We start from the raw sequence: 26,100 nt of genomic DNA, 5'->3' as shown, positions 1-26,100 counted from the left end.
GGCGGTGATTGGCTGCGTGGGGCCGGGCGGGGCGGGAGGGGGGGGTGGGTCACGGTGGCGGCGTGGGGCTGGCGGTGTGACACAATTACAACAACTTTGGGCCGCGGCCGGGGGGGAAGTTTGTCGGGGCGGCGAACGCTCCCCGCGCGGCGGGGCGGGCCGGGCCCCCCCACCCTCCTCCTCGTCCCTGCACCCCCTCCCGGCGGCGATGTAAACACCGCTCCGCCGCCATCCGCCGCCGCCGCAGCAGCCGCCGCCTCCTCCTCCTCCTCCCCCCCCCCTCTCCTCCCCCGACTCTCCAGCGCTGGGGCTCCCTCCCTCCCCCCTCCCTCCCTCCCTCCCTCCTCCTCCTCCTCCTCCACCTCCTCCTCCGAGCAGCGGGGCTTCCCCCCGCCTCCCTCCCTCTCCCCTCCCTCCCTCCCTCCCTCCCCCTCCCTGCCGGCTGTTGTTGTTGTAATAAAAGTTGTGGTGTGTGTGTGTGTGTGTCGGGCACCCCGCCCCGCCCGGCGCTGGGGGGTGTTGGGGGCGCGCAGGGGGGGGGGGGGTTTGCGATCGTGAGTTAATTACGCTGCGTTTCCATGAAATCGTGCGGAGTGTCGCTCGCCGCCGCCGCCGCCTCTGCTGCTCCTTTCGGTGATGAGGAAAAGAAAATGGCGGCGGGGAAAGCGAGCGGCCAGAGCGAGGAGGACTTCGCCAGCTTGACAGCCGAGGAGAGAGAAGCCCTATCCGGCCTCGACAGGTACCCGCTCCCCACTCCGCCCCGGCCGCCTCCGTGTCCCGGCTCGGCCCGCGCTCTCTCCGTGTCCCCCCCCTCCCCTGCCCGCGGCTCCCCGCTCCGGGAGTGCGTGTGCGCCCGGCTGCGGGCTGCTGGCCCCCGCCGCCGCTGCGCTCTGCCCTGGCCCGCCAGGAGCGAGCCTGCCCGCCCGCCCGCCTGCCCGTGCGGGGGGCTGACTCTCGCTAACGCTTGTGCCTCTCTCCCCTCCCTCCCGCCCGCTCCCCCTTCTGCAGCCGACTCTTCGGATTTCTGAGGCTTCATGAAGATGGCGCCAGAACGAAGGCCTTGCTGTTAAAGGTAAGCGCGAGGGTGGATGTGGAGCGGGGCTGGTGGGGGGGGTGCTGCTGAAAAGGGGGGGGGAGGGAGCCGGCCCGGCCCCGCCGCCCCCTCCCTCCGGTCCCCCGGGTCCGCACGGTGAGTGTGTGCGTGCGGGTGCGCATCTGGGGGGGGGGGGGGGGCACCGCCACATCGGCGGGCGCAGGTCCCCGCGGAGCGGCAGGGTTCTCCGCCTCGCTCCCCCCTCCCCCGCCGCGGTCTCCCCACGCGTGGCTGCCGCCTCTGCCCCTTCCTCCCCTCCTGCTCCCCACTATCACCACCTCCCCCCCCCCACCGGGGCGGGAGGGCGCCGAGCGGGGCCGGCAGTGGGAGGGAAGGGAGCGCGGCCTCGTGGGGGTTCCGCTCCGGACACTTTGAGGTGGCTCTGTCCAAGCCCCGGGACGGGAAAGCGGCGGAGCGCCGGGGTCTGGAGCCCGGGTCCGGGAGTGAACGCCGAGCGGGGCGGGGGAGGGGGCGCGGGGGTGGGGGGGGGGGGTGGGGGGGAGGAGGAGGAGGCGGTGGCGGCGGGGGGGGGGAGGGGGGGGTGTGAGGGGGGGAAGGCGCGCGCGCGGCGCTGCTGACGTTGGCCTCTCCCCGGACCCTCCCTCGTGATTTTCGCCCCGCGCGGTGGGGGCCGGCGGCGCGCGCTGCCGCCCGGCGGCGGGGGGAGCGGAGCCGGAGGGAGCGGGGAGGGGGGGGGACCGAGACCAGTCCCGAGCCGCGGCTGGGCGGTAGCGGCGCCGAACGGCTGCCCCGGAGCCCGTCGGCAAGTGACTTGTTTACTCTCCCGGCCCGGTTGCCTCCAGCGTGCTACGGGGTCCTCCGTCGAGCGCCGCCGCCGTGTCCCGGCCGGTTGGCGCCCCCCCCCCCCCCGCCGTCCCCGCCGCCGGGCGGCTTGTCAAGGGAGCGGGACGGCCCCGGCGTATTGCTGGAGCCTGCCCGGCCTTTCGAGAGAGATGTTTGTTTCTGTGAAAAGTTGTTGGCCCTGTCATTTAGTTAAGTAATGGCTGCTCCTGTCGGCCCAAGATGGCCGGACAGGGAGGAGAAAGAGAAGGGGGGGGTTGGGGGGGGGGAGGTAAACACGAAACAAATACCGGGAACGAATGTGCACGTCGCCTGGAGCCTAAAGCCCCCGGCGAAGGTTGAGGGGGAAACTCTCCTGTGCGTTGCAAGTTCTTTCTGGGTGCTTCCCTGCTGCAGGCAGGGCGTTTGCAGCGCCGGTGTCCTCCTTATCAACCTGTAGCACATTCTGCTGCCCATCCGTAAGCTGTTGACAAAGGCCGTGCAGGCTGAGCGCCCGCCGGCTGTCTTTAAAAGACTAAAAGCGAGGGAAAAACCCATGTGTGACAGAATAAGTCCAACTGTTTTTAAAAACACCCCCACGGTTGGAAGCAGGGGACGGTGTTCTCCTGGTTCCTGCTTTCTGACTTGTTCCTGTCAGGAGCGCTGCGTTTGACACTTTGTTCATCCCATTGTTGTGCCCGTGCTGTATGCTGGTATTTTTCACGCGGAGAATCTTTTTCTGTCGCTGGTCTTGGTTGATGTGAAGACCTAACTCTAAAGCGTGTTGAATCCGGTAGCCTAGGCCCTTACTTGTGTTTAAGTGTTTATTTCTGGCATGATTGGAAAAGCTCAATGTCAGGACATGGGGGGAGGGGGGAAGGATGGAAGGAAAAGCAAGTACACTTTTCTTTGTGCTTTTATTTTAAAAAATCTCGTGGTTTCCTCTTGATTTTCAGAGTTATTTATAAAAGTACTTCTTCCAATAAGTCAAAAAGGTAGGGGAGTGACATGTCAGACAGTTAAATAATGTACGTTAACTGTTAGTGGACCAGGATTAATGTCTGTTCTGTGAATGCTGTTGAGGCTATCGGAAATGTTACAGAGAATCATATATGGGATAGAGCTTAAGGATGCCGGATAGAAAATAAAAGCATCATATGTAATTAGATCTGTTGCCTGACATCACTAGGATAAGTTTTATTTTGTGTACTGTAAAATTAAGTAATGCAGGCAGCAATTCAACATATTAGTTGAGTTTTGAGCCCTCTCTTGCATATAATGCATTTTCTTTTTTATACCAGTTGATTAAAGTTTTAGTATATACAGACAGTCTGTTTGAGATGACTGAAGTTGTGTGGCATCTTGATAGTTTTGAAGTACATTTCTAAAAATATCACTGCATGTTCTCCTGCTGTATCAATGTATGAATCTATGTAGCAAATACTAAAAAAAAACCCCGCAACCAAATATTTTGCTATTTTGCCTCGGTTTTCTGTCAGTGTTTTGAACGTTTATGAATTGCACGCTTAACTCACAAAGCGTATTGTCCATAAGACTTGTCTCTGAGAAAAATAGATTGTTAAGGAAGTAGAAAAATTAAAGCGTTACTGTTTAGTGCAGAGATGTTTGAGAAGAATTTCTTGGCTTGAACCAGATTAGGTTTTGTTTGTGCTTTTTACTTTCAACATGCTTGCATGTTTCAATTACTGTTATTGATAAGTAAGAAGTTGTTATTTTTAAGATGTTTGTTACTTAATTCCTTTTTTGTATGTGAAGCTTCATACAGTCTACACTGTACAAGGAGGTTTAGAGTAGTTAATCTAGCAAATCACTTTAATTCCATGTAACAGTTATTTTTATTGTAGAAAGTGTGGCCGTATATATGTGCATTTAATTAATAGGTTTTACAGCAATAGTAGCAATATCTTTCCTTTTGTGCATGGAGCAACAACAGCTAACAAAGACCTTAGACTCCGTAATTATGAAGTCCTAACTGACTGATTTAAGAATCTGCAAGCCAACGCATTATAAAGTAATGTGAGATTTATGTGCAAGTATAGCAGGTAAGGAAGACCATTGAGTCATGTTTCCAGAGGAATCCTTCCCAAAGGCAAAAATTTATCGGTACTCCTGTCGATGCGAGAATAGCACACCCGCTTTTGAAGCTTTTAAAAAGGCAGGCTGTAGCAGCATCCCTTCTGTGGACACCCGACAGCCTTACCTGTGGTTAAGGTGGTAGGAGCAGTATACATGTCCAGGGAGACTGACTGGTGAGGTTCTGGGTTGCAAGTGTTGAGGGAACTGCTCCGTTATCTGTGCAGACACGTGTGCGGCAGCAGGATTATGTTGTGGTCTTAAATTCAGTGACTCAGTATGAGGAGATACTACTCTCAATTTTACTGGGGTTTACTAGGCAGGAGGCAGTGAGTTGGCTCCAGCCACTTGCAGGCCATTCAGGAGGTTTCATGGAGCCTTTGCAGTGGGAACTCTGGTTTAATGAAGCCACACCCTGACAGAGTTTAATACGAAGAAATCTGGGATCTCTTTCAGGGATAGAGGAAGCTTTGTGTCTGGAGCTTTAACATAGTTGTGAGTTTTATTCATGGTCCAGGTTTAGACTGCAATCCCCCCTCTTTTGGTATGTTTTGCTTTCTAGGATATATGGCTGTAGTGTCATGAGCTAAACTGAGTCCTGCTGCTGAATGTAGCAAATCAAAAGAGCAGATAAGACATCAGATCTATACAATTTTATGAATTATTGAAGATATAGACTAAAGGTCAGGAATATTGTATTGTTGCTCCATGTATCGGATATGTAATAAGCCAAAAGAAATCAAACTTTCCTGTAATGGTGTACACACCGTTCATATGCATGACAGAGAAATAGAATTTTCTGTTGCTAAAAATTTTATATTTATTTTGCAGAAAAGGAGCCTGAAAGTCATAGTTTGCAGCTAGTGTGGTTTTGCAGGAGAGCAGAAGGAAATTAAAAGAGAGGTCACTTTTCAAACTAGTTAAAATGCTGAAAATCCAATGTAGCCAGTCTTGTGTAGGAGAAGGTGCTTACTGTTATTCTTCTGTAGTTGACAAGAAGAATAATGTAAAGGAGCAAGAAAACACCCAAAACAAAACCAAACCCCCATGCTGTTATCTTGATGTCTCTTTCTCCCAGGAAGATGTTCTCCCAGGAGGTGAAGCTTAAAGATTACTTGGGGGAGGGGGAGGACATACATTGTATTGGAAGTGAATTGGAAAGCATTTAAGCATTTCCTTTTTTCTTCCTGCCATCCTTCCTCTCTCTCTCTCTTTTTTTTTTTTTTTTTTTTAAATATGGTACTTCCAGTGTTTAGCCAAAGTTGACTTTCTTCCAGTGACAAACCTTCATTTCATAACCGTTAATTATTGTGGCGTCTATACAGATTTAGGTTCATGTAGCTGGTCTAATGTATTGGGTATAAGATGTTCATTAATTCCTACTCATTGAGTTTAATCAGTTTGTCATACCCTGTAGTCAAAATTTGAAGCATGTTTCTATTTAAAATTATTGATGTTGAAGTTGATCTAAAGAGAGATGAAGTAGTTCCATGCAATATGCCACTTCATGGTCCCTGTTACCTTTTGTGGTTTTGCATCCCTTTTGTTTTCGAGCTGATTTAAAAAATGGTATTTCCTTTGTGTAAAGGCCGCATGTGTTGACAAAATCAATGAAGTGATTATCTATGCTTTTATTAAGCACACAAAGTAAGTGCACAGTGACAATATTCTTTCATCTTTCTTATAATTGTAGGTGTTACTTGTTTAAAAATAGTTCCGGACAGTGTGAATTAGTATATATTGACTTTGTCCCTTTCGTGTTGACTGTAATGTTAATTTTCTACTAATCTATAATTAAATATCCTCAGTTTTAATTATAACAGACTGCTTGAAAAATAATTATGCAGGAAAACATCTTAGCAGATTAGTCTAGGTGTAATAAAGTTATGTTTTTTAATAACTTTGGAAACATTTTGGCTTAATTTATTTTCATCCCAACAAAGAAATATTGCTTTAAAAAGGATTATAGTGTTTGCCTTATATAATGGCAGTGCTGAGAACGGAGAAACTGGGAATTGGTACCATGAGACATTTGTAACGCATTCCAAGAGGTGGGCAGCCTCTCCAATTTCTGTAAATTTGTGTCTGAGCTGTTCCTTTATGTTTTTTTAAAATACGTTCTGCATTTCTTATCTGTTTATTATCTAGTATGTTGTCTGTTAATGTGGAACAAGTAGGAGTTGGTTAAAATTTTGTAAATTGTGTTATGGGTGGAATGGGTTTTCTAGCCTTTTGTGCAGGTGTCTGGAATTGGAAAGATTTGAAGTAAAAATTTTAAGTGTGCATTTTGGCTAATTTGGACTGATGTATTAATTAAGATCAGTATTTTTCTGTATGCAATTTGGATTTTATGTTAATAGGGGTTTTTTTAGGATCCAGTTAAGGTGTAATGTGTGACACGTTCTGTAGTTCATGCTTGTACCATGTTTATACTTTGAGTCTATGTGGCATTTACGTATCCTGGTACCTGAAGACATAGTTATAGGTTTGCAATATTTGTATTTCATCTAGTATTAAAAACAACTTTTTTTTTTTTTTAAATGGACATTATGCAGTACTTTCTGCTTAAGTATGACATACTTGTCATGTTTTTGATACTTTCAAAACTGGTGTTCAAGGCATATTTCTTTTAAATAGTGTTTTGTTTTTTTTTTTTTTATTGCTCAAAACATACATTCTTAAATGTTTCTTAGATTTTAAGTGCAATGTTGTTACTGCTTCCAGGAGGTAAGGAAACTGAGGAAGTTACAAGGGTTACAGTTGTCATTTTAGTGTGTTAATGAAAAGTCAAGGATGGACCTCATCTCTACAAACAACATGCTTTTGTAGAAGTGCAGTTAAGATTACAGGACAGCTAGCATATTGGTATTTGCATTTCAGTAAACGTTATGTTTGCTATCAGGAGACTATTAATAGGGAATACAATGTAAGATTTTTCCTTGTTATAGTAGCTTTTCATGTTACTTATGGAATAAATGTTACATACCATGGCTTCAGTGCGTAGATCATACAAACTGATCTGCTGAGTCTGGAGGCTGAAGTGGCCCATTTCTTTAAGTGACACATATGCATAGACTTAAGATAATTCATGCCCTACTGACTTAATAATCAAACAGACAATGCAGGCAGCAATTTGGGATGAAAAAGAGAGAGAAATATTATTTATTGTATTTTAGCAGCTGAGGAATAGGGGTTCTGATAATTTATTTAATTTTTGAAATTGTGAAGAAAACCTGTGGCAAGAATGGGATGCAACTGTTTTCCTTCAATTCCGTTCCAATAATTTAACTACTGAAATCCTTCCATTGATCCATTTGTCGATCACGATACTTTTGGACTCTAGTTTTCAAATTTCTACACAGGTAATCTTGGGTACCATATGTGAAGAAGAAATAGATAATCTAAAGCTTTTGTCTATACATAGTATTCAGGTGAGCTTTCTGCTCGTGAAAAGCATGGTTCTCTGCCTCTTACCAGCCTTTGTAGCTGTTTGTTCACTGTAGTGGGTTGAGCAGACTTGATAATTATAGAGGTAAGACAATCTGCAAGTGTTGATACCATCTGAAGTAGGTGTTGAAAGCATCATCTAAAAGCTATACCATATGTTTGTTATACCATTTTAAAAAAACAGTAGATGTTTCAGACTTGGATAACTGTGCGTGTGGAACCATTAATTTTCGTTACATTAGTAAGGTGATACAAAATTAAGGAGAGTCATGGAAAATATTTGCAGCTATAAAATGATTTTATACTGATGAACATTTATCACAAGACTTTCCTGTACCAGAATTCTGTGCCATAGCCCACTGTTCTTTATCCCACTGAGAATTAGGCAAATTTATGTTCTGTGGAGAAATTAAGCTTTGATTTCCAGTCTTATGGACTCATGATTAAAACGTCAGGTTGATCTCTGGTTAGTGGAAAAATATTGTTGTTCTTGGCCTCAACTGATATGTTTTTTGGGTAATGTGAGGGATTTTGCAATGTTTTCAACAGACTGAAAGGAAAGGAAATATGTGTATTTGTAGTTTGAGAATACTAAAATAGTTGTGTAAAAACTAGTTACTGCTGTGAAGGGCTTAGGTCAGCTTCTGCAGAAATGAATTAAGCAGATTGGCTGTGAGTCTGAGGTGAATACATACCTGAGCTCGGTGGCAGGTTTTAGTATTGGTTCAGATAATTCCAGAAGCTAATCCATTATCATGCTCACTGTGAATGCATGTAGGTATATGTACAAAACTTCCAGTCCTGTAGTTTCATACCTGTCTTGTATTTTACATGTTCAATTCATGTAAGTGACTGTTGGTTTCAACTTCGCTTCTTGGTGAGATTCTGCACAAACTATGTGTTTGAAGTGTAATGTCTGAATAACACATCTTCACAATTACAAATTGAAGTGATGCTCATTAAACTTCAGGTGTCGTTATAGGGACCAGTTGACAGTCTTTGTTACAAATGTTAACAATGTTAATAGTGTTAATAGTCTTCACTAGCAGAATACTACTTTGTAGCTAAAACCAGACAAAATTGAACTAAGTGGTCCTGTATGGTGTCCTGCGGAAGGCTGCCAGGATTTGTGTAGCTGTACCTGAGAGGATAATCTTGGTACTCTACAGAACATTTTTGTTATGAGGAAAGAGAGGAACTGTCAGTGATAATCTGAGTTTGTTGGAGCAGGGAAATCCTGTAAAGTTAGAGAAAATAATTAAATATTTTATGTTTCTGATACACAGGCGCATTAAAGACATAGCTGTAGTAGTTGCAATTGCTCTTGTGGAAAGGCTGTTTTCAGGACTGGTCTGTTCAAAGCTTGTTTTCAAGACTAGTTCTATTGATACTGTCAAAAGTACTATGTGCCATTTGATGGTTTGCTTGTGGACCTAATAAAGTTTGTTGAATGGTCCATTTTTAAAATAAGCTTCTGTTTGTTAACATTTTGCAGTTGCATCAGGTATTATTCATGATACTGAATACTGTTCTTTGTATCTAAACAATGATAGGAAAGTATTCCTTATGTAAAGAAGATACTGTGTTAATGAACAGAAAGCCCCTTAGTGTGTTTGGGAGTTGAAGAATATTCTTTCTCAGCTACTTTCACTTTAGAGTATGAGGACACATGGATTATCATCAGACCTATTTTGACAAAATAGCTTCCTTTATGGTTCTTGCATTTGCTACGTAGCATTCATGGGAGAAGCTTGTTTAATTAAGATATAGAATTAAGAGCTCATTCATAGTTTTGTAAAGAGTGACTAAAAGTGTTTTATGAATTACAACCAGAACACTATATGTCTACATATGAATTTCCTTTGTGGTAAGTTTTTAAATTAATTGTTGTTTGTTAAAATGGCTTTAAGTCATTTCCTTTTTTCACAGTGGTGTTTTGAGGATAGTGATTCACTTCTCCATATAGATTGGTTACTAAAGTCTAAAGCAGATTGAATTGTGAATGTGCTTTTCATTAAATTTCTGCTTGCATTTTGAGAATTTAAAAATTCTGAACAGTTGTGGGATATAATTTCCAGCATTAGTCAGAAGATCCAGTGCAATGGCTTTTAAAATAGAGCCAATAGGTCTCTCTTTTTTTTTGGTAGTATTATGTTACTTCCATTGCAGTTTCCATTTTAACTTTTTAAGCACTGTTTTCATTATCTTATGATTTGAAAACTTACTTGCACAAGAATCTAGAGTAGAATAATGAATTGAAGCTAAGACTTTAGTTTAATGTATTTTTTCTCTAGGTAACAGAATTTTAAGTACTATCTCTGTTACTTATTGTATGTGCTAGTTAAACCATTTTTTGGCCTGTGTGATGAATCAGGCTGGAGAACTGACTCAGATCAAAAATAATCTAGTGAAAATGGAAAATTCATTAGTTTTAAATAACCAATACAGTTCATTGTGCAGAGTCAAAATAGGCTGTACAGAGATAAATTTGAGAGGTTAGGGCGAGTCCATCTTAGTGTGACACTGTTTCTGTAAGGAATATTTATAAAACTATTGCTGAAGCAGAAAGGTTTGCTCCCTTACCTTCTTATGGGGGATGGAATTTTATATATTTTTGAAACACAGCTTGCTAGGATTATATTTCTTTTTGGAGAGGAGGGGTGGGATGAGCGCAGTGGCCTGGCTTCATTATCCTCTCTGAAGGAAGACCTAGTATTTTGTGAAGTTAGTCTGCCACTAGGAGACTTGGGACAGGTTCAGATTTGAACATATGTGCAGCAGCAGAGGATGCCAGTTATATGTAACAAGGCCTATAGGAGAAAACAAAATCTTTTTTTATGAAGCTGTTTTATGTCATTGCAGATATGACTCTGAATGAAAGAAAGATGCTGAGGGATCTAGTTTGAGTATTTAATGGATTTTATTTGAACCTCCATTTTATTTTGGGGAAGAGGAGAAATGAAACAGTCTTCTGGGAAGGTTTTCCAGAATATAGTGTCATAATAAAAAGAAGAGAAGTTAAAGGAAGTGGAGGAAAGGTTGTAGAAGGATACTTATAAGACTTATTACTTACAAGATTAGATGTGAAAAAGAGTGGGAAAACAAGGAATTAAATGGGTGACATAGTGATGCAGACAAAATTGGGGTGAGGGGGGGAGGGGGGACAACACAGTGGAAATCATGTCATATTTACTCTTTCCAGCAGCTACCTGAATCTTTTTCCTGGATACCATCTAACTGTTACTGCTAATTTAAAGTAACATTTAAGCTCTTGATGGTGCTGGTCGCTGCCTCAAAAGGTTTTAAAACGAAGTAAACTGGAACAAAATAGAGATAACAAAATTGAGGAGGGTTTGTGGAGGGTCTGAAAAAGCTTAATAAGAGTTCTATGCTGTAAGTTCTGAATGTAACATTGCCTCTGCTCTCTCCCATTCTTGAAATAAAAGTAAGGCATGGTAGAGGAAGGTGCTTCTTTAACAGATGCATTGGCTGCATTGTCTATGTCTTTATCTTCTATTGCTGCTTCCCTTTTTCCTCCTTACCCCCCAAAGAGGGGAAGAGTAAAGAAATCTACTGCTTCTGCTCTTCCCTCAAGGTGAAAATGAAGGCCAAGAACTGTCATGTGTCTGTTCTCATGTCATGTTTTGCTGCCTTTAGATTTGAAGGATAAAGAAAGCTGAGCAAGTATGGAAGATGTAGGTGGAAATGTTGAAAGGGCAAGAAATAGTTTGAAGTATGGAATTGAAAGCCTGTGTAAGGGAGAATGATGCTGATCTCGAGAATGTAACAGTGTAGTTTAATGCAACAACGTGTAGAAAAAGCATAAGATAAAGTGGAAAGATAAGAAAAATGGAAAACATCCATTATATAACATCATAAAACATGTCATAAGCAATCTCTGGTAGGAAAGAAAAAGTGGAATGATATTGGGAAGAATAAAGAAGTGCAGAATTTGAGTACATTGGTTGGTAAACTTTAGTGGATCTTCTGGGCATGTTACAAATATAGTAACTAGAGGTAGATGATACACACCATGGTTCTTAAAACTATGTGTTCTCAGTCTTTCGTGCAGTGCACAGAAATGTGTTGTTTTATGGATATTTTTAATCTTTCTTGGGTTTTAAGGGTTGGAAGGGCAGAATTTGTGATTTCATTAGCACTTGAACGTTATAAATTTTCAAAGATGGGAGGTTACAAAACTTATTGAAGGACGACCTGATTTCAAATGTTACCTGTTAAAAAGATCAACAAATTTGGCTTAGGGGTCTTTTGTGCTTCTTAACCAATTTTCCAATCCCCTTCTCCTTTTTAAAAAGTAATGAGTGTTTATTCACCCTTTCTTAATTCAAAAGAAAGGGTGAGTATAGCTTTTACTTTTTATAATTTCTGAAAAAGAATCTCTAGTTAGAAACTTCAGCTAATTTTGAATCAGAACAGTACGTACTTCTCTATTCCTTGCTTAAGAGGTGGGAAAAAATTAAAAGAATAAAGTTGTGCATGAAAACAAAATTCTCGGCATTAGATGGTATGAGAGAGATGCGTGTCTGAGCCAGCCTCTCTTGGCATCTTTATGAAAATCCTCAAATACACATTTAGCGTAAGACCACGTGTAATTTAATTAGCCAGTTAAGTTTTTGTAGGGGAGGGCTTTCTTAACTGTAGTTACTGTGTGGAGGAAATTATTGGCTGAGATGGCTTTAATGCCTCTTCTGGTTACGTATGGGGAGGATTTAGGGGGGTTTATGCTTATAGCATAGTTCATTTTTGTTGCCTAAGTAAGATGAAATAACAGAGACCATCAGAGTCCATGTTAACTAATGAGCAGAGTAAGGTCTCATTTTCAACCTTGAAAAGGCTCTGTTAATGTACAAGTTCATGTGTTAAAAAGTGTATTCATTTTGACAATTTTCTGGGGTTAGTTATACGCTGTCCATCTTGGCTGTCTCTGGGAATTTTTTCTATGTGTAGTCTCAAGACATTTTTAAAAGTTTATTTGATATAAATAATTTGAAAAAAAAAAGATACTGAGGGTTGAATGGAACATGGAAAGGAGACATTTGTTATGTTAAAAAGAGAAAGCTCAGCAAAAGCTGTATTGTAGTATGGAAATCTATTGTAAGGGAAGGAGGATGTACTTGGGACAGTTTGGGAAGAATTGTGGAAGGTTGTGTAAGGATTCCTTAGATAATTGTGTGTGGCAGGGATGTGGTTGTTGCTTAGGTCTGTGATGCCTAATCTTGAAGGTTGTCTTCAGTTAATCTGGGAACGTAGATGTGATGTGTTCCAAACTGTATGAAGGAAAAGCTGGAATTGGAATGTAGCAATCTATTTATTCCCTGACAGTAAAAATGCTGTCATCTTAAGTTGTATTTTTCTTTATTAGTTGATTTTCTTTCCTTGTGGCAGCTTGTTTTTTGCTTTTGAGTGGTAGGATGTTTTCCTGTAATGCCAGTTGCAAACTTGGAACTTGCTTGCATTGTGGCCAAAAATCTGAGAACAGCGATGACTCCATTATATCCAGCGAGAAAAGAATCTTTTGTACTACTTACTTTTAATTGCTAATTAAGCTAAATCCTTGGTAGTTTGAAAGAATGGAGTAGTTTATGCCCTCCACTTCAGACCAGTATTTGCTACTCAGTTGCAGAGAACGATGGAAGGGGTGATTTTTATTATGATTTCTAGATGAAAGTGACCTTCCTGAGAGAGTGAAAATGGGTGAGAGCACTTATTTTGCACAAGAAGCTCTCAGGATTCAGGGAACATGTGGCGCCTGTGGAACTGAGGAACAGCTTAGGACTTCTGTGCTGGTTGAGAAGGCCTAGCAACCTGCCCCGTCCCAGGCTCTATATGGGTTTTGCCTGACTGCTGCACTTCAATTTTGGTATTTAGTGATTAAAGGTATTTTAGATTGTCCAGACAAGCTGCAGGGATCTTCTAGAGAAAGCTTGTTGATATTCAGAGATTATTTTAATTTGTTCTTTATTTTTTTTAAGTAACGAGATTAGAGTGAATCTTCCTCAACAGTGCAGCACTCATTCCAATGCATTAGAACTCACTTATTTTAAAGATTCTTCAGCACAGGTAGATAGGAATTTTCTAACACCAGGAAACTTTGCCTCAAGGGGAGTGGGTAAGCAGATACGCAGATTTACAGACTGAAATAGGAAAATAAGTTCCAACTACAGGTCATTTCACAAGTTTTTCCTCAGGGCCTTCTCACTTTCACAATCAGAACTCAAAAATGGAACAATTCGAAGCAATTCATCAATGACTAGTTTAAGGTCTGTCAGGCTTCAGACAGCTGGAAAGGAGAAGGAATGCACTTATGCTCCAATGGCTTCATTTTTGTGATTTTTTTTCTGTAGCATTTGAGAACCTTTCCAGATTTGTGTCATGTGATTGCTGAAAGTAACTCCTGTGTTCTCATAAGCAGATGACCTGTATGGCTTAGCACCTTGTTTGCCAACAATTCCTTTCTCTAAATAAATGAGAAAAAAAAACACCGAAGAGTAGTAGTTATCAGTACCCATACATATTGGTGCCTGGGTTTAAGAACGAGTGTGCTGTCAAATTCAGATAACCTCTTTGTGTTTATGTTCACACTTGGATCTCAGTTGGACAGTAGTCTCTGCTGCTGTAGCTGTGCTGACATTTTCTCTACCTCTGCAATCCCTCCACAGCCTATGCTGACAGAAGTTATTCTGTTAGCATCATCGCACTGTTATGTGCAGTGTCAGAATCAAAACCCATTAGAGCTCTCTACTGTTACCCTAGTGGGAGGGTTGAGCCAAGGTGTATGATATTTTTTCTTACCTAGTGTATGAGCAGACAGAATGTGGTAGAGCTGATTTTTGTAAAACAGCAATTCTCTCTGTATCTGGAGCCTTCGTGTGCTGTTGCAATACTGCTTGTATTAATTTCAGCTTTCAATATCTTCCATGTTTTCTAAAGAATGAAAAATTCTGATCAGGTTTAAATCTTGTTGCAAGTAATGTAATTTGGAGCCCAGGTCAATGTGATCTTGCTGTTTGTTATCTCAAATGACCAGAGAAACTAAATAATGTTGTAATGTAGCACGATTGTACAGGATTCAACTCTGGTTAGGACGGAATATTCTATAGACGAAAACTATTTTGAAATGGTAGCCTTTAAGGAAAGAAACATTTTTTAGAGCCGTTGCTTCTTGTCCTTAATAAAAGGTGTATCACAAGTTATGTAACTTCTTTACTCTGTTGCAACTGCTGTATCAATTCACATATTCATTGGAAGCTACTATGTTTTTCCTTGTTTTTTAACTTGGTTTCGACAAAAGATTGGAAATTACACTGTCAGTTAAATCTGCAGTGGAGGAGGGATGACTAGTGCTACTTTGATGGCAGACAGAAGAATATTATTAAACAACAGATACATTCTTAAGATGATGCAACATTTGTGTAACTACATATTGCTTGTTAAATTGTTAATTCATTTAAGTAGAACAAATTCACAGTTCGCTTAGAAATTAAAGAACAGACACTAAATGAGTAGGGCAGGTACCATGATACTGCCTCCCCTTCCAAAGTCAGATAAGGGAATGAAATTAAATTGCTACTTCTGAATAATTTTGGCTCTTAGTGTAAAGGTGAGTTGTATAACTCCTTGAAGTAAGTGCACACTGAAAATGAAATGTTGGGTTTTCTTCCTTCACGTGTATTACAATCTTGGCATTTGATTAGCCCTTTGGTTGGACTTCTTGCTTTGAACGTAGAAGTTAAAGGGAGATTCCCTTAGCTTTGGAGAAGGAATACCTCTTGGGAGATATTATTGCAGAGGACTTGCACAGGAGATTGAGCTGAGATGAGGGGTGAAGTTTCTATTGCCGAAAGAAAAGTTCTTATGAAGTTGTACTTCTATGTCTGTATGAAGCTGTAGATCTGTGTAAGTTATCTTTTCTTTCACTGGTTTGAAAAAGTTAAAGCTTAAAGCTCCATTGCTGATGTAATTTTGGCCTCCTAACCTCTCCAGCGAATTAACAGGTGGTTGGTTTTTTTTTTATATGTCCCTCACCATCTCGTTCCCTTCCCTCCCCCCCAACATTTTTAGCTCTGCTTATCTTACATTCTGCATTCACCTAGCCTCCTGTCACGTAAGTGTCATGATGTGTGAGGTGTTGGTCATAAGTTTGCATGTAGTGATGTGAAAGGATGTGGATGAGGAAGAGACACATAGTCATTAATTTTAGAAAAATTAGTTTAAAACAGTGTTTATTTTCAGTAATACTAATTAAATTCTCAACGTTTCCTTAAGTCTGTTACTATGTTTTTTAACTAATAAATGCATAAATATGCAAAGAGAACCTAATCAGTTGTGGTAATAGCACTTCTTAATGTACACATATAGTTTTGAATGATCCTCAATAATTTTCTCTTGGATGCTATTATGAAAGTATTTAGTGTTTTATTTCTATGCATGTAGCCTGCATTATCTGTGGGGCAATACCTTTAATTTAGTATCATCTACTTTTATGCAATTAGTATGTAAAAGCCTTGAGTTTTGGACTAGTGTTATGTCTGTGTTCTCAGTGAATGAAATGTTGAGCTCTCAAACCCTATAAGAATATATCTGAACCACCACGAAAACTTTGTAGATACAATTACCCAGAACTGTCTCCAGTGAGCTGAATTTAACTGTCCTGTGAGACTTTGCCATATGTAACAGGTGTTGGCCTTGGAAGTAGTTTTATATCTACTTTCTGGAATGAAAAATAACAAAAAGTGTGTGATTGGAATGGGAGGAGGGAAGAAGGGGCAGGTGGATAACAGTGGTCTGTGAGTAGCGGGAAGATTTCTAACACAGCAAAGTGTAAGTAGCCAAATAGTGTTTCTGGAGGTGTCTAAACACCGTCCAGGTATGCAGCGGGGTTGGAGGTAGCATATAGCTTGGGCCACATAATTAAATCAGGAAGTTACATGCTTATCTTCTCTCACATTTTTAAAACTATGACCAGGAAAGGAGGATTCTGGATAGTAGCCCATATTTGGGACATAAATGTACGCATTAATTGTGCACTCTAAATATAAGTTTCTGAAATAGGAAAGGTTTTGCTTTCACTTGGCTATTATAGTAGGTGAGGAAAGGAGATCACAGGACGGGAAGGGATTGCAATGCTAAACTTTAGTACACCTTAGAGTGGCACCGTTTTTTGGTCTTGAGGCGTCACTAAATTGCAAACCTCCTGTTGTAGCAGAGCAGTATGTGATGTTTGCCTCACCTGCAAACCTCTGTCAGATACAAACTGACCGGTTAGTTGCATCTGGCACATGAGGTCATGGAGTAGGTGAGTGCTAGTGATTTTAAATGAGTCCTGGAAATGAATGAGATACAAGCCTAACTTTCTGGGAGAGCTTTGAATGCCGAGCCTGTAAGTCCTTTTAATCTATAGCAGAGTTTTCAGGAGGAGGGAAGGATACTTGAGAATCGCACAGTGTCCTTTATGTGCTGACAGGTTTGCCATATGAAGGCCCCCTGGAATACAACTACTCAGATGGTTGTGGTATGAGAGGATTATTTCTTTTGTCCTTCCGCTCCCCAGTAAATTCAGTGTTAACAGCATAAAATTTTGGTTTATGCACTGAACTTTGTTCTGTGATAATCTTGTGTCCTTCCAGACTGGTCTAGCAAGACTTTTAAAACCAGGAAATGAAATTGTTGTGCCTATGGACATAATTTTAACTCTGACTTCCATGTGTGACACTCCCTCTTTTCAGTTGTGTAATGTGCATGTGTTCATTTGCCACTGTCTGCAACAGAAGTAGAGCTGACTGTGGCATTCATATGGCTCGGTTCTTAGGCTGCTTTCCAGGAAGACTCAGCTTTTTCTTTTTTTTTTTTTTTTTTTTTTTCCCTCTAAACTTGTTTTATTCCCATACCTGATGATCTACCTCTCTACACCAACTTTGAGATTTGCATGTCATGCTTGTCTTGTGCAACTGCTGATGGTCGTAGTGGCTTAGGTGTCCCTGAGTCTTCCTCCTGCCTGTACAAGGCAGTGCTAAATAAATCATAGTGGTTTTCTTGAGGCACAGAGGTGTTCTTTCATTTGATCATGTTAGCAATCAAGCTTATGATGTTTCTCAAGGGAAAAACTTTCTGCATTGCATCACTACCAACATAACAATTCATACTTTTTCTACTTAATACCTTGACTGTAGAGTACAGCTATCCCTGATGCAGCTAGAGTACTAACAGCTGCTTCCCAGTGACTGTTGCCAGATCTTTGTGGACAGAACTGTGGTTACATGTATTTCCTGTTTTCAGGACATTATTTAATTGCCCCAAGCCTTATGGAAGGCCTAACGCAAGATTCCACTTGCTAACAAACTACGTGTTAAATTTTATTGACAAAGGTCTTTTCACTTAGTATTTTTATGCTTAGCGTGTCACTCTGAAAACCTTTTTCACCAACCTAGAACTACAGTTTCTGTTTAAAAGGTATATTACATTTTCAGATGAACTGTACAAAAATAGTGATAGAGATTTAGCTATTTGTAGCTTTCACTATAGTCATACAGCTATCGCTTTAGGCAATGATAGCTTTTTCATAGTGAAAGCAAGTAGTAGCATTAGGGTATCAATACTGAAAATAGCACATATCAAATTTTAAAATACCATGCCAGATTTAGACTTGGGTTGATGAAAATGGGTACTAAGTTAGTTACTTGATTCTTAAGTCCTGAACACAAATGACAGCAGAATCCAACTGTAATGCTGCATTTTGCTGGATCTGTTTCTTCTTTTGTTATTTCCTTCTGATCTTGTTGGTAACATTTCAGTTTTGGAGAGTAAAATTGGTATTCATTGGCTTTATAAGAACAAAGAGCAATTCAAAATAGTAGGTGACAGTGGCTGTTTATAAGTGGTTTTGGCAAAAAGAGTAAGACTGAGTTAGATGCCTACCAACTAGATAAATGATGCAGCAGGAAGCAAATTGCATGCTTCTACCCGTTTGACTGTGGGTGGGGGGAACATCTTTGGAAAAAAAATAATTGTGAACAATTGCTTGGAACATACTGCTTTTGGAGAACGTGAGATGATAGCTTAGCATTATAAAGCTTTTAAAATACCTTTCTAATGTAAGCGCCTTGATTCCTGAATGCCTGTTTTTATTGTAGCATATTATTGATAGCTCTTGAGGTCAGAGCGCTGTTCATTCTTTTGGCACTATGCTATGTGTGGCAATGCATGTTGGGCATGAGACATTGAAATTTATTTAGAAAGTGATATCCTGTCTCATTTTGGTTGGTATTTGGTGAGGGCTATGTGGATTTTTGTGAATATTTTTACTCTTTCATTTTTCTTTTCTGGGGAGTTGCTAAACTAAAACTTTTATTCCAATTTAGGAGAAAATAATTTCACAAGCAAGTTCTGAAAAGCAGTTACCCTTGTGTACAGGAAAGCTCGTTTGTATGAGGATGGGAAGATTCAGTTGTTATGTTAGGTGATACTGACATACTTACAGTGTTAGTACTTGTCTTGTTAGAGTAATGCTGAAATTAAAGCCAAAATGTAATCTGAAAGACCATAATAGGTATGTTTGTTTCTTAATAAATATATCTGCTAAAAAATTGCATTCCTTCATTAATTAAAATTTAAAATTGAGATTCTCTAGAGAGAATCCAAGTACCGAATCTTGCATTTATGTTGTTGAAGCTGGTGAGATTTCAAGTATTGTCTGTGGGTTTGGGGTCTGTAGTTATACTCTGAACTTACAGACAATGTGTTTGCCTCCTGTCTGGACAGTAGGGTTGCGATAGTTCAAAATCCTAAGAAGTTAGTTCAATCTTTTACCCAAGCTTTCCCGAATACTTTTATTCAGAAGTGCCTCAAGGGCACAGCCCTTTGTTTCACAATTTAGCTCTCTATAGTAAGTAATTGGTATTGGTTCTGTTGCATTCAGATAGAAATTGCTTACAGAAATTCTGTGCAGAGTCTTTTAGAGTGAACACAAAAGAATACATTGGTTTACACAAGAGTTTCCAGCTGTTTTTGAAGCCTATCCCTTCACGTTGCAGGCAGTTATGTCACAGATACATAGATACATGTAATGTCATTACATTTATGAAAATCACCATCTTAAAAGTGATAAAAAAAAAGAGTACTTAAAAGTGTCCTTTTGCCTCTACTGCTTCCATTTAGTGCTATGCAACATCCTAATTTTCTGATTCTTCAAATCCTTTTAAAATTTTCAGTCTAAACTTATACACATTTGTTTGTCTACATTGTTGTTAGACTGAAATAGCTTTTCTCTTTCCCTGATGTTTGTCCTGTTGGTGCTTGTACAAAATAGTCATAGTAGCTTTTGATTTGCTAAGCTGAATAATTTGAGCTGTTTTGAATTCCTTTTGCAAGAGAGGCTCTTTGTCTTTCCTCTTACCCCTGCAGTTCTCTTCTAAATTTATTTATTTTTTCTGAACACAGGAAAATTGTATAGAATGTTATAGATCGAATCTGCTGAGAAGGTATAAATATTTCTGCTTTTAGAACAGATACTGTCTCTAATACTATAAGAGCTTGGTAGCATCAACTGAAACTACCAGGAAGCAAATTCAGAATAAATGGAAGATGGTTCCTTGCAGTTAATCTGTGGAACTGCTCGCTGATGAATATTGTTAATGTTAAATGAACGGAAATAGTTTTAAAAAGTGATTGGGTGAATTAGTGGAAGGAAAATCCATCAAGAGCTGTTAAGAACAGCAGTACCACCTGTGCCCAGGAAGCTCCTGAACTTAAATTGCTGCAGTCTGGGAAAGTATAAGAAAAAATATTATAATATCTAGCATTTTTCTTTTTCTGTTTTTTCAAGAATGTGAGTTCATGTAAAACCTGTTCTAACCTTTTATTATTGCTATTTCATACATGTGCTGTTGAAGTAAATATGAAGACAGGATGCTGCAATAGACTGACTATTGTCTGACTTATCATGGGCATCTTATTTTATCTTTGTTGGAAATTTATCCTCTGTTGACCTCCAGAATCGTGTGTGATTTTTTTCATCTGCCTTATGTTGGCAACATATATTCATCTTGGTTTGTTGCCTCATAATTCAATAATTAATGTACTTGAGGGGTTTTAGTAGTTTTAATAAGCTTGTTGCGAAGTTCAGGATCTTATATGGTTGTATAATGTTTTACTGCTACAATGCTCCTAGATTGCCTTTGAAAAATCCATCTGTGGCATGCTGATGGGTGTGTTTTCAAGTTCGAATGTCCTCACCTCATTTATAGTTGATAGACCTAAAATAATACTGTAAATTCAGTCCAAAGGCTAATATTTTATCACTGCAAATTATGGCTATCATGATAGGCTACTACCAATAAGTATACTTAATATTACAGCAGTTCACCTTTTACGTTGAATTTTGTGGTGCTTGGACACTATTAAATACCTGTGAAAATGGATTTTAGGTAGAGCTTGGTCTGACTCACAGGAAAAAAGAAAGCATGTTGAACTGTACACAAAACAAGTGCAGGAAACTGTGATCCAGCATCTCAAATCTTATTCCATTATTATAGAGAAGGAATAAATTTTGAGAAATTTATTTATGCCTGCTGCACCTTCTGTGGTGTAAGGAGAATGGAGTTGAGATTCTGCTCCTTTTAGTCTGCCTGGGTGTGAGAGGGATTGCATAAAGTTAGCAGCCAAGTCTTTGTATCTGGAGAGGCAGGGAATTAAAATTAGCAAGAGCTGCAAACTTGATTTTAATCTTCCACAAAGACTTCCGTTTTTTCAAGTTAACTCACAGCAAAAAAAGTTTCAAATATATTTTCAGTATACTGTATTTTTTTTCTTCTTTGCCTAAATTAAGAATCAGGTCGGTGTGGTTTGTCCTACTAGCCTGCAAATAGGCTAACAAAAAATTTAAATTTTATGCCTACGGCTTGTAGCACATACATCAAATGTGCTTTCCCCTGTCTCTGCTCTGATTCTAGGACTCCTTGTCATCTCCTTGGCTTACTAGCATACCTCCTGGTTCTACTTTTTCTTCAGGGCTGGGCCTTCCTCTCTTCAGCTGTCAAAGACTCCGCTTACGGAGTTCTTCCACTTGCTCAGCATGCGGAGAGGAAGAAACAACAGATAAGAGAGGAAGCCCCCATGTCTGCTGTGCCCTTCCCCAGTCAGCGCCGCCTGGCCCTGACTGTGCTGCGCAGGCTGAGGGAGCTGCTTCTCCCGTAACTGTTAGGTGCTAATTGGCCAAGAAGTTGAAAGCAGTTGCGGCCTTCCCATGCACTGAACAGCAGCACAGACCTCTCTAGTTAAGGAGTTTTTCCCTGTAAGCCACATGTGCCTCATGCAATGCCAGTTTTCCATCTGTGGCCTAAAAACAACTTAAGTAATCTCTCTTGCACGTGTACATTATAAACGTTTTCGAGCTTAAGCATAAAGCTTACATACCTCTTGTTGCTTGCACAGGACAGGCCACAGGCTGTCCAGAATGATGGGTTTTACTTTTTTTTTTGGATATAAATAAAACTGTGACTGCAGAAAGCTATGAAAAATGAACCTTTTGTACTACAGTTAACACATTAAAATAAAGAGATTAAAAAGATTGACATTTGGGACTGACTTGCATGCTACCCTTTGCCTTTTATGATTACTTGAAAATGTCTTTAATTTAAATTCGATGCATTTTCAAATGTTCTTAAAGTCTCTCACCTTTGTATTTTTTCATCCTCCCCAAACATTCCCTGCAGAGGGCTAATCACTTGTTCTCTGAGTGACTGGCATGATTGAAATGATGATTATGTGGAGATGCTATGTATTGGGTGAGTAATAATGGGAAGGCTGTTGTGCTGCTGGATGGATGGAATGATAACGTAGTGAAGAGGGTGCTGTCATTCTGGGCTTGAGTAAACTGTGATCTGCCTGCTTCCCTTCTCTGCCATTCCCCCTTGATGAAAGTTTCATCTCTCACTTGTGTGTTCCCTCTTGCTTGTGCTTTTATTCTGTCTGAGCTTTTATTTGCTGCTGCTGCTGCGGTTGTGCCCAATGTGTTATTTAGAACTTTATTCAGTGTCTGACTCTCATGCTTGGTTCATAGATTTTTGTTTTGCTGTTTTCCGTGTTTCCTCTCTAGGGGAATTGCTTGTTTGTGGTGACATATTGTTTTCTACAGTGTGTGGTGGGGGTTTTATGTATATTAATGAAGGTGAGTGTAAAAGTGTGTGCACCTTTCCACATACCTTTTCTGTCAATGATAGTTCCACTCTTTGGGACCAGTACTTGAAAAAATGCAGTCTTCTGTGGAAATAAGCTTTTCTTGCATTGAGAAATGTTCTTGTTGACTGCAGTTCACACCGGTGTATTCCGGCAATGTAAAGATCTTTTATGATCAGGCCATTGAGTCCTTCAGAGGTGAGAGCAGAGCTGCTTTGAAGGCGAATTTAACCTTTAAACAAAGATAGATCAAAAGATAGATTATGTTAGTAACAGTGAAGTGGAAGACATGGGTATGCCCCATTCATCCAAAAGCTTAAAAAAGAATAAAATTAAAAAAAAATGGAAGACAGTCAACTTTTTAGTGTTCAGGAAGTATCTGAGTGAACAGGTTCTGAGTGAGTTTATGCCCTGGTCACTGTGTCAGTGGATTTGTCAGTGGATTTTTGTAGTCTCAAGTCGGTTACATTTTGGAAACTATATTGCCTGTAAAACTGCTCAAGTTCCTTCTAAGGTTTTGCATTAGTGTATACTTGATATCGATAATGTCTGCTACTGTAAACAATGTAGGAATTGATCCTTCACCTAAAGGCTTGAGTTATTACGGCTTCAGTTGAAGAGTCAGACACTTCACTTAGCAGAACACCTCGTTTTCTGTGGAGTGAATCCTGTGGAATGCAGCATTTTAATAAAAAATAAAAGCTTCTCAACAAATGTCTGAAATGTATGTAATTCAGTTATTTCTATCATTATTTCATTTTAAATATAAACCTTACGGTAATCTATCGTAAGGAGGCCTTCAAAGGTATTTGGTGTATGAATGGCATACACGTGCTGGTTTATGAATGGTGTGGATAGCCTTTGAACTTCCTGATGTTAAATGCTGTACTGCACATCTGTTCTTTTGGGATACTTTGTCCCATTTCCAATCTCTGGTGATAGAGATTGCACCTGAGTGGATTTATAAAATGCTTTCTAACAGTTTGGTTGTTTAAAGACACTTAAATTTTCTCTCTGGTTCTGAGAGGCAAGCAGTGGTTTCAGCACTTAGAGATACTGATGTAGTCGCTCTGAAATGAGTGCAACACAAGATCAATGCTGGGTTAAAGATTTGGGTTCCATACAGTGGAATTACACTTATATTTTGCAGTTTTTAATTTCTAGTCTACAAATAGACATTTTTAAGAAATAAGAGGGCCATTAGCTATTTTCTGTGAAGTTTGGGACTGGCAAATATAGTCAACGATATAAAGGTAGTGAATTGTGTATAAGCTGCTTTTTTTTTTTTTTTTTTTTTTAATCTGAGATGTTTAGCTGGTTTAGAGGCTTGGCCTTTGGAAATAGGTATGTTGGGGATGTGTACTGCTTTTTCTGAAGTGTAGTGACTCATTTTTGAGGCGGTTTTATGATAAACTCATAAAATTCTATAGTTAATCATGGTTTGAAGATGAGGATGTTATTTTCATATTTTCAGTTACTTCACAGTTTTTAACCTGTGCTGTTAAAATTGAAATCTATCACAACTGTTATTAATTTTTTTTTTTGTTAAATTAGAGTTACATATTAAGGAATTAGGTTTGACTGGTTTTAGCAAGTCCTTGTTACTGAGCACTCTTATATTAATCGTTTGAATTGATGGCTTCTTGTCCACAAGCGTTGGAGTACTGTGCAGTTAGAGTATGGGGTAACTGAAAGTTAGGCCCAACAGAAGGGGATATTGTCCCTTTTCCGACTGGGCATGGTAGAAAAGAGTATTTGCAAATCCTTCTGTTGGAAGGAATAGCAGCATGATGGAATTGAGAAGAACGCATTATTAAGGCTATGTTGATTAGGGTCCAACCAAGACGTACAGTGGTGTGGCCACAAACACCTCAGTACCTTCCTCTTATGGATTGCGTTCCTCTTTATTCAGTTGTTTATTTGTTTTAAATCACAAAATCCACCTTGTCTACACAGAGTTACGCTGTAGTTGTGGATGGGGAAAGGATAGGTGGAACAGAGTTCTCTGCATATAGGTGGAAGCTTAGTCTCTGTCATTCTGCCTCTATCCTGCTGTGAATCGTCGTGGTGAGTTTTGGCTTAAAAGTGAGGTTGACTCTGGAATCTCATATTTAAGGCACTTGGTGTGAGTATGGACAACTCAAATTTAAATCTTTGTTTCAAGTTAGGCAAAACCTTGAATCCTGGTCTTTCATATCCTAGATGATTGTCCGTATTAGATGGTTTTAATGTTTTTTTTGGTGAATTTTTTGGACATCCCCTCCCCAATAATAAAATTGCTTTCTGACCTGCTGTACTTACTAGGAGCTGTGTCTTTTGAAGCAGGCTCTGTTTTCTAGTTCAGTAGTATCCCTGAAAATGCATGGAGATACATGCAGAGTTGTCATTAAGCTTGGTACATGCATGCATTTCTGCTTAGTATTTGTTAATGTCCATTTCTATATCAGACGTCAAATTTGATAGGGCTTAGGAAACATTATTCAAGAAGGACGTCTTCTGTCCACCTCCAGGGCAATGTTAATGAAAACAGTCTGTGGTGACAGCCTGCATGGCTATTTACCCTGCAGCTATGGGATTCTTCAGGATGTGTTGCCTGTGAAAATTCGGTACGAAGTTTTACTTATCAGAAGATTCCGTTGGCAAGTTCCTGAGCAATATTTGAGTATATTGTCAATTTACTTGGTGTTTAGTGCATATTATGATGCAAATACACACTAGTAGCTAAAATAATTTGGACTTGCACTTTGCAGTGCATCAATACCAGTTCTGAAATCTATATGAATGTACACACACGCACACACACACCCCGTTATTGCTACATAGCACAAGTAGATATTATTGCTTTCCTGGAATGAGGTACACACCAGCTCTTCCATTCAGAAGTGGTACTGACCATTAATTCTGTGAATGTATCCAGAGAACTGTGTTGTTCTTATTTCCTCATTGCAATTTTTTTCTTTTAGACTGCCACATGAGATGGGTGGGAAAGCTGAGGGATAAGGCTGGGTGTTTGCAGGCATTAGCAGAGAAGATTTACAGCTCTTGATGGGAATTATTGTAGCACTTTTCAAGGTGTTACTGGACATAAAGTGCTTCTCAAAAACATTTTTCTATGCAAGCTCGTTTTCATGCACATTTGGTTATGTTCCAGTGTTGCTCACTTTTATATGTGAGCGGCATCCCCATTGTCTAAGCATAATCATGCAGCCACAAGAGGATTATGTATGAATGACAGCAGAAAAAGGAACATCATATGTGGAGAGGTACCTGTATGTGAGATTTTGGTGAAGTGATGAAAAAGCGTTGTGGGGCACCCTTCCTGGTATTCTGGCTATGCCAGCTTTAGAAGTACCAGCATTCTGAGATTCTTTGAAATAGCGGTATTTCAGTATTTGAAACCAGGTTCTTTCCATTTAGATGTGGGGTTTTTATCCTTTGTGTCTTAATGTACCTTTACCAGTTTTATGTCTCCTGTGGTGCTGAAAACTCCATGC

At 40.3% G+C, this 26,100-nt stretch overlaps 1 protein-coding gene across 8 annotated transcripts in view; it reads left to right on the top strand.

Annotated features, from left to right (window-relative positions):
• The first annotated feature begins 569 nt into the window (after positions 1-569).
• Positions 570-26,100, top strand: part of KDM6A (lysine demethylase 6A) — a 155,531-nt gene continuing 130,000 nt past the window's right edge. For 7 of the 8 annotated variants that reach the window (XM_074147315.1, XM_074147229.1, XM_074147054.1 and 4 more), the window contains exons 1-2: positions 579-739; positions 1,009-1,072. In XM_074147315.1, the coding sequence (XP_074003416.1) occupies positions 579-739; positions 1,009-1,072 (225 nt within the window). Of the gene's footprint in view, positions 740-1,008; positions 1,073-26,100 lie in introns of all 8 variants that reach the window. The other variant, XM_074147401.1, reaches the window with a different exon arrangement.

The sequence above is a fragment of the Numenius arquata genome, chromosome 1 (assembly GCF_964106895.1).
Source record: "Numenius arquata chromosome 1, bNumArq3.hap1.1, whole genome shotgun sequence".
Taxonomy (NCBI): domain Eukaryota; kingdom Metazoa; phylum Chordata; class Aves; order Charadriiformes; family Scolopacidae; genus Numenius; species Numenius arquata.
This window is presented reverse-complemented; position numbering and strand designations above follow the sequence as displayed.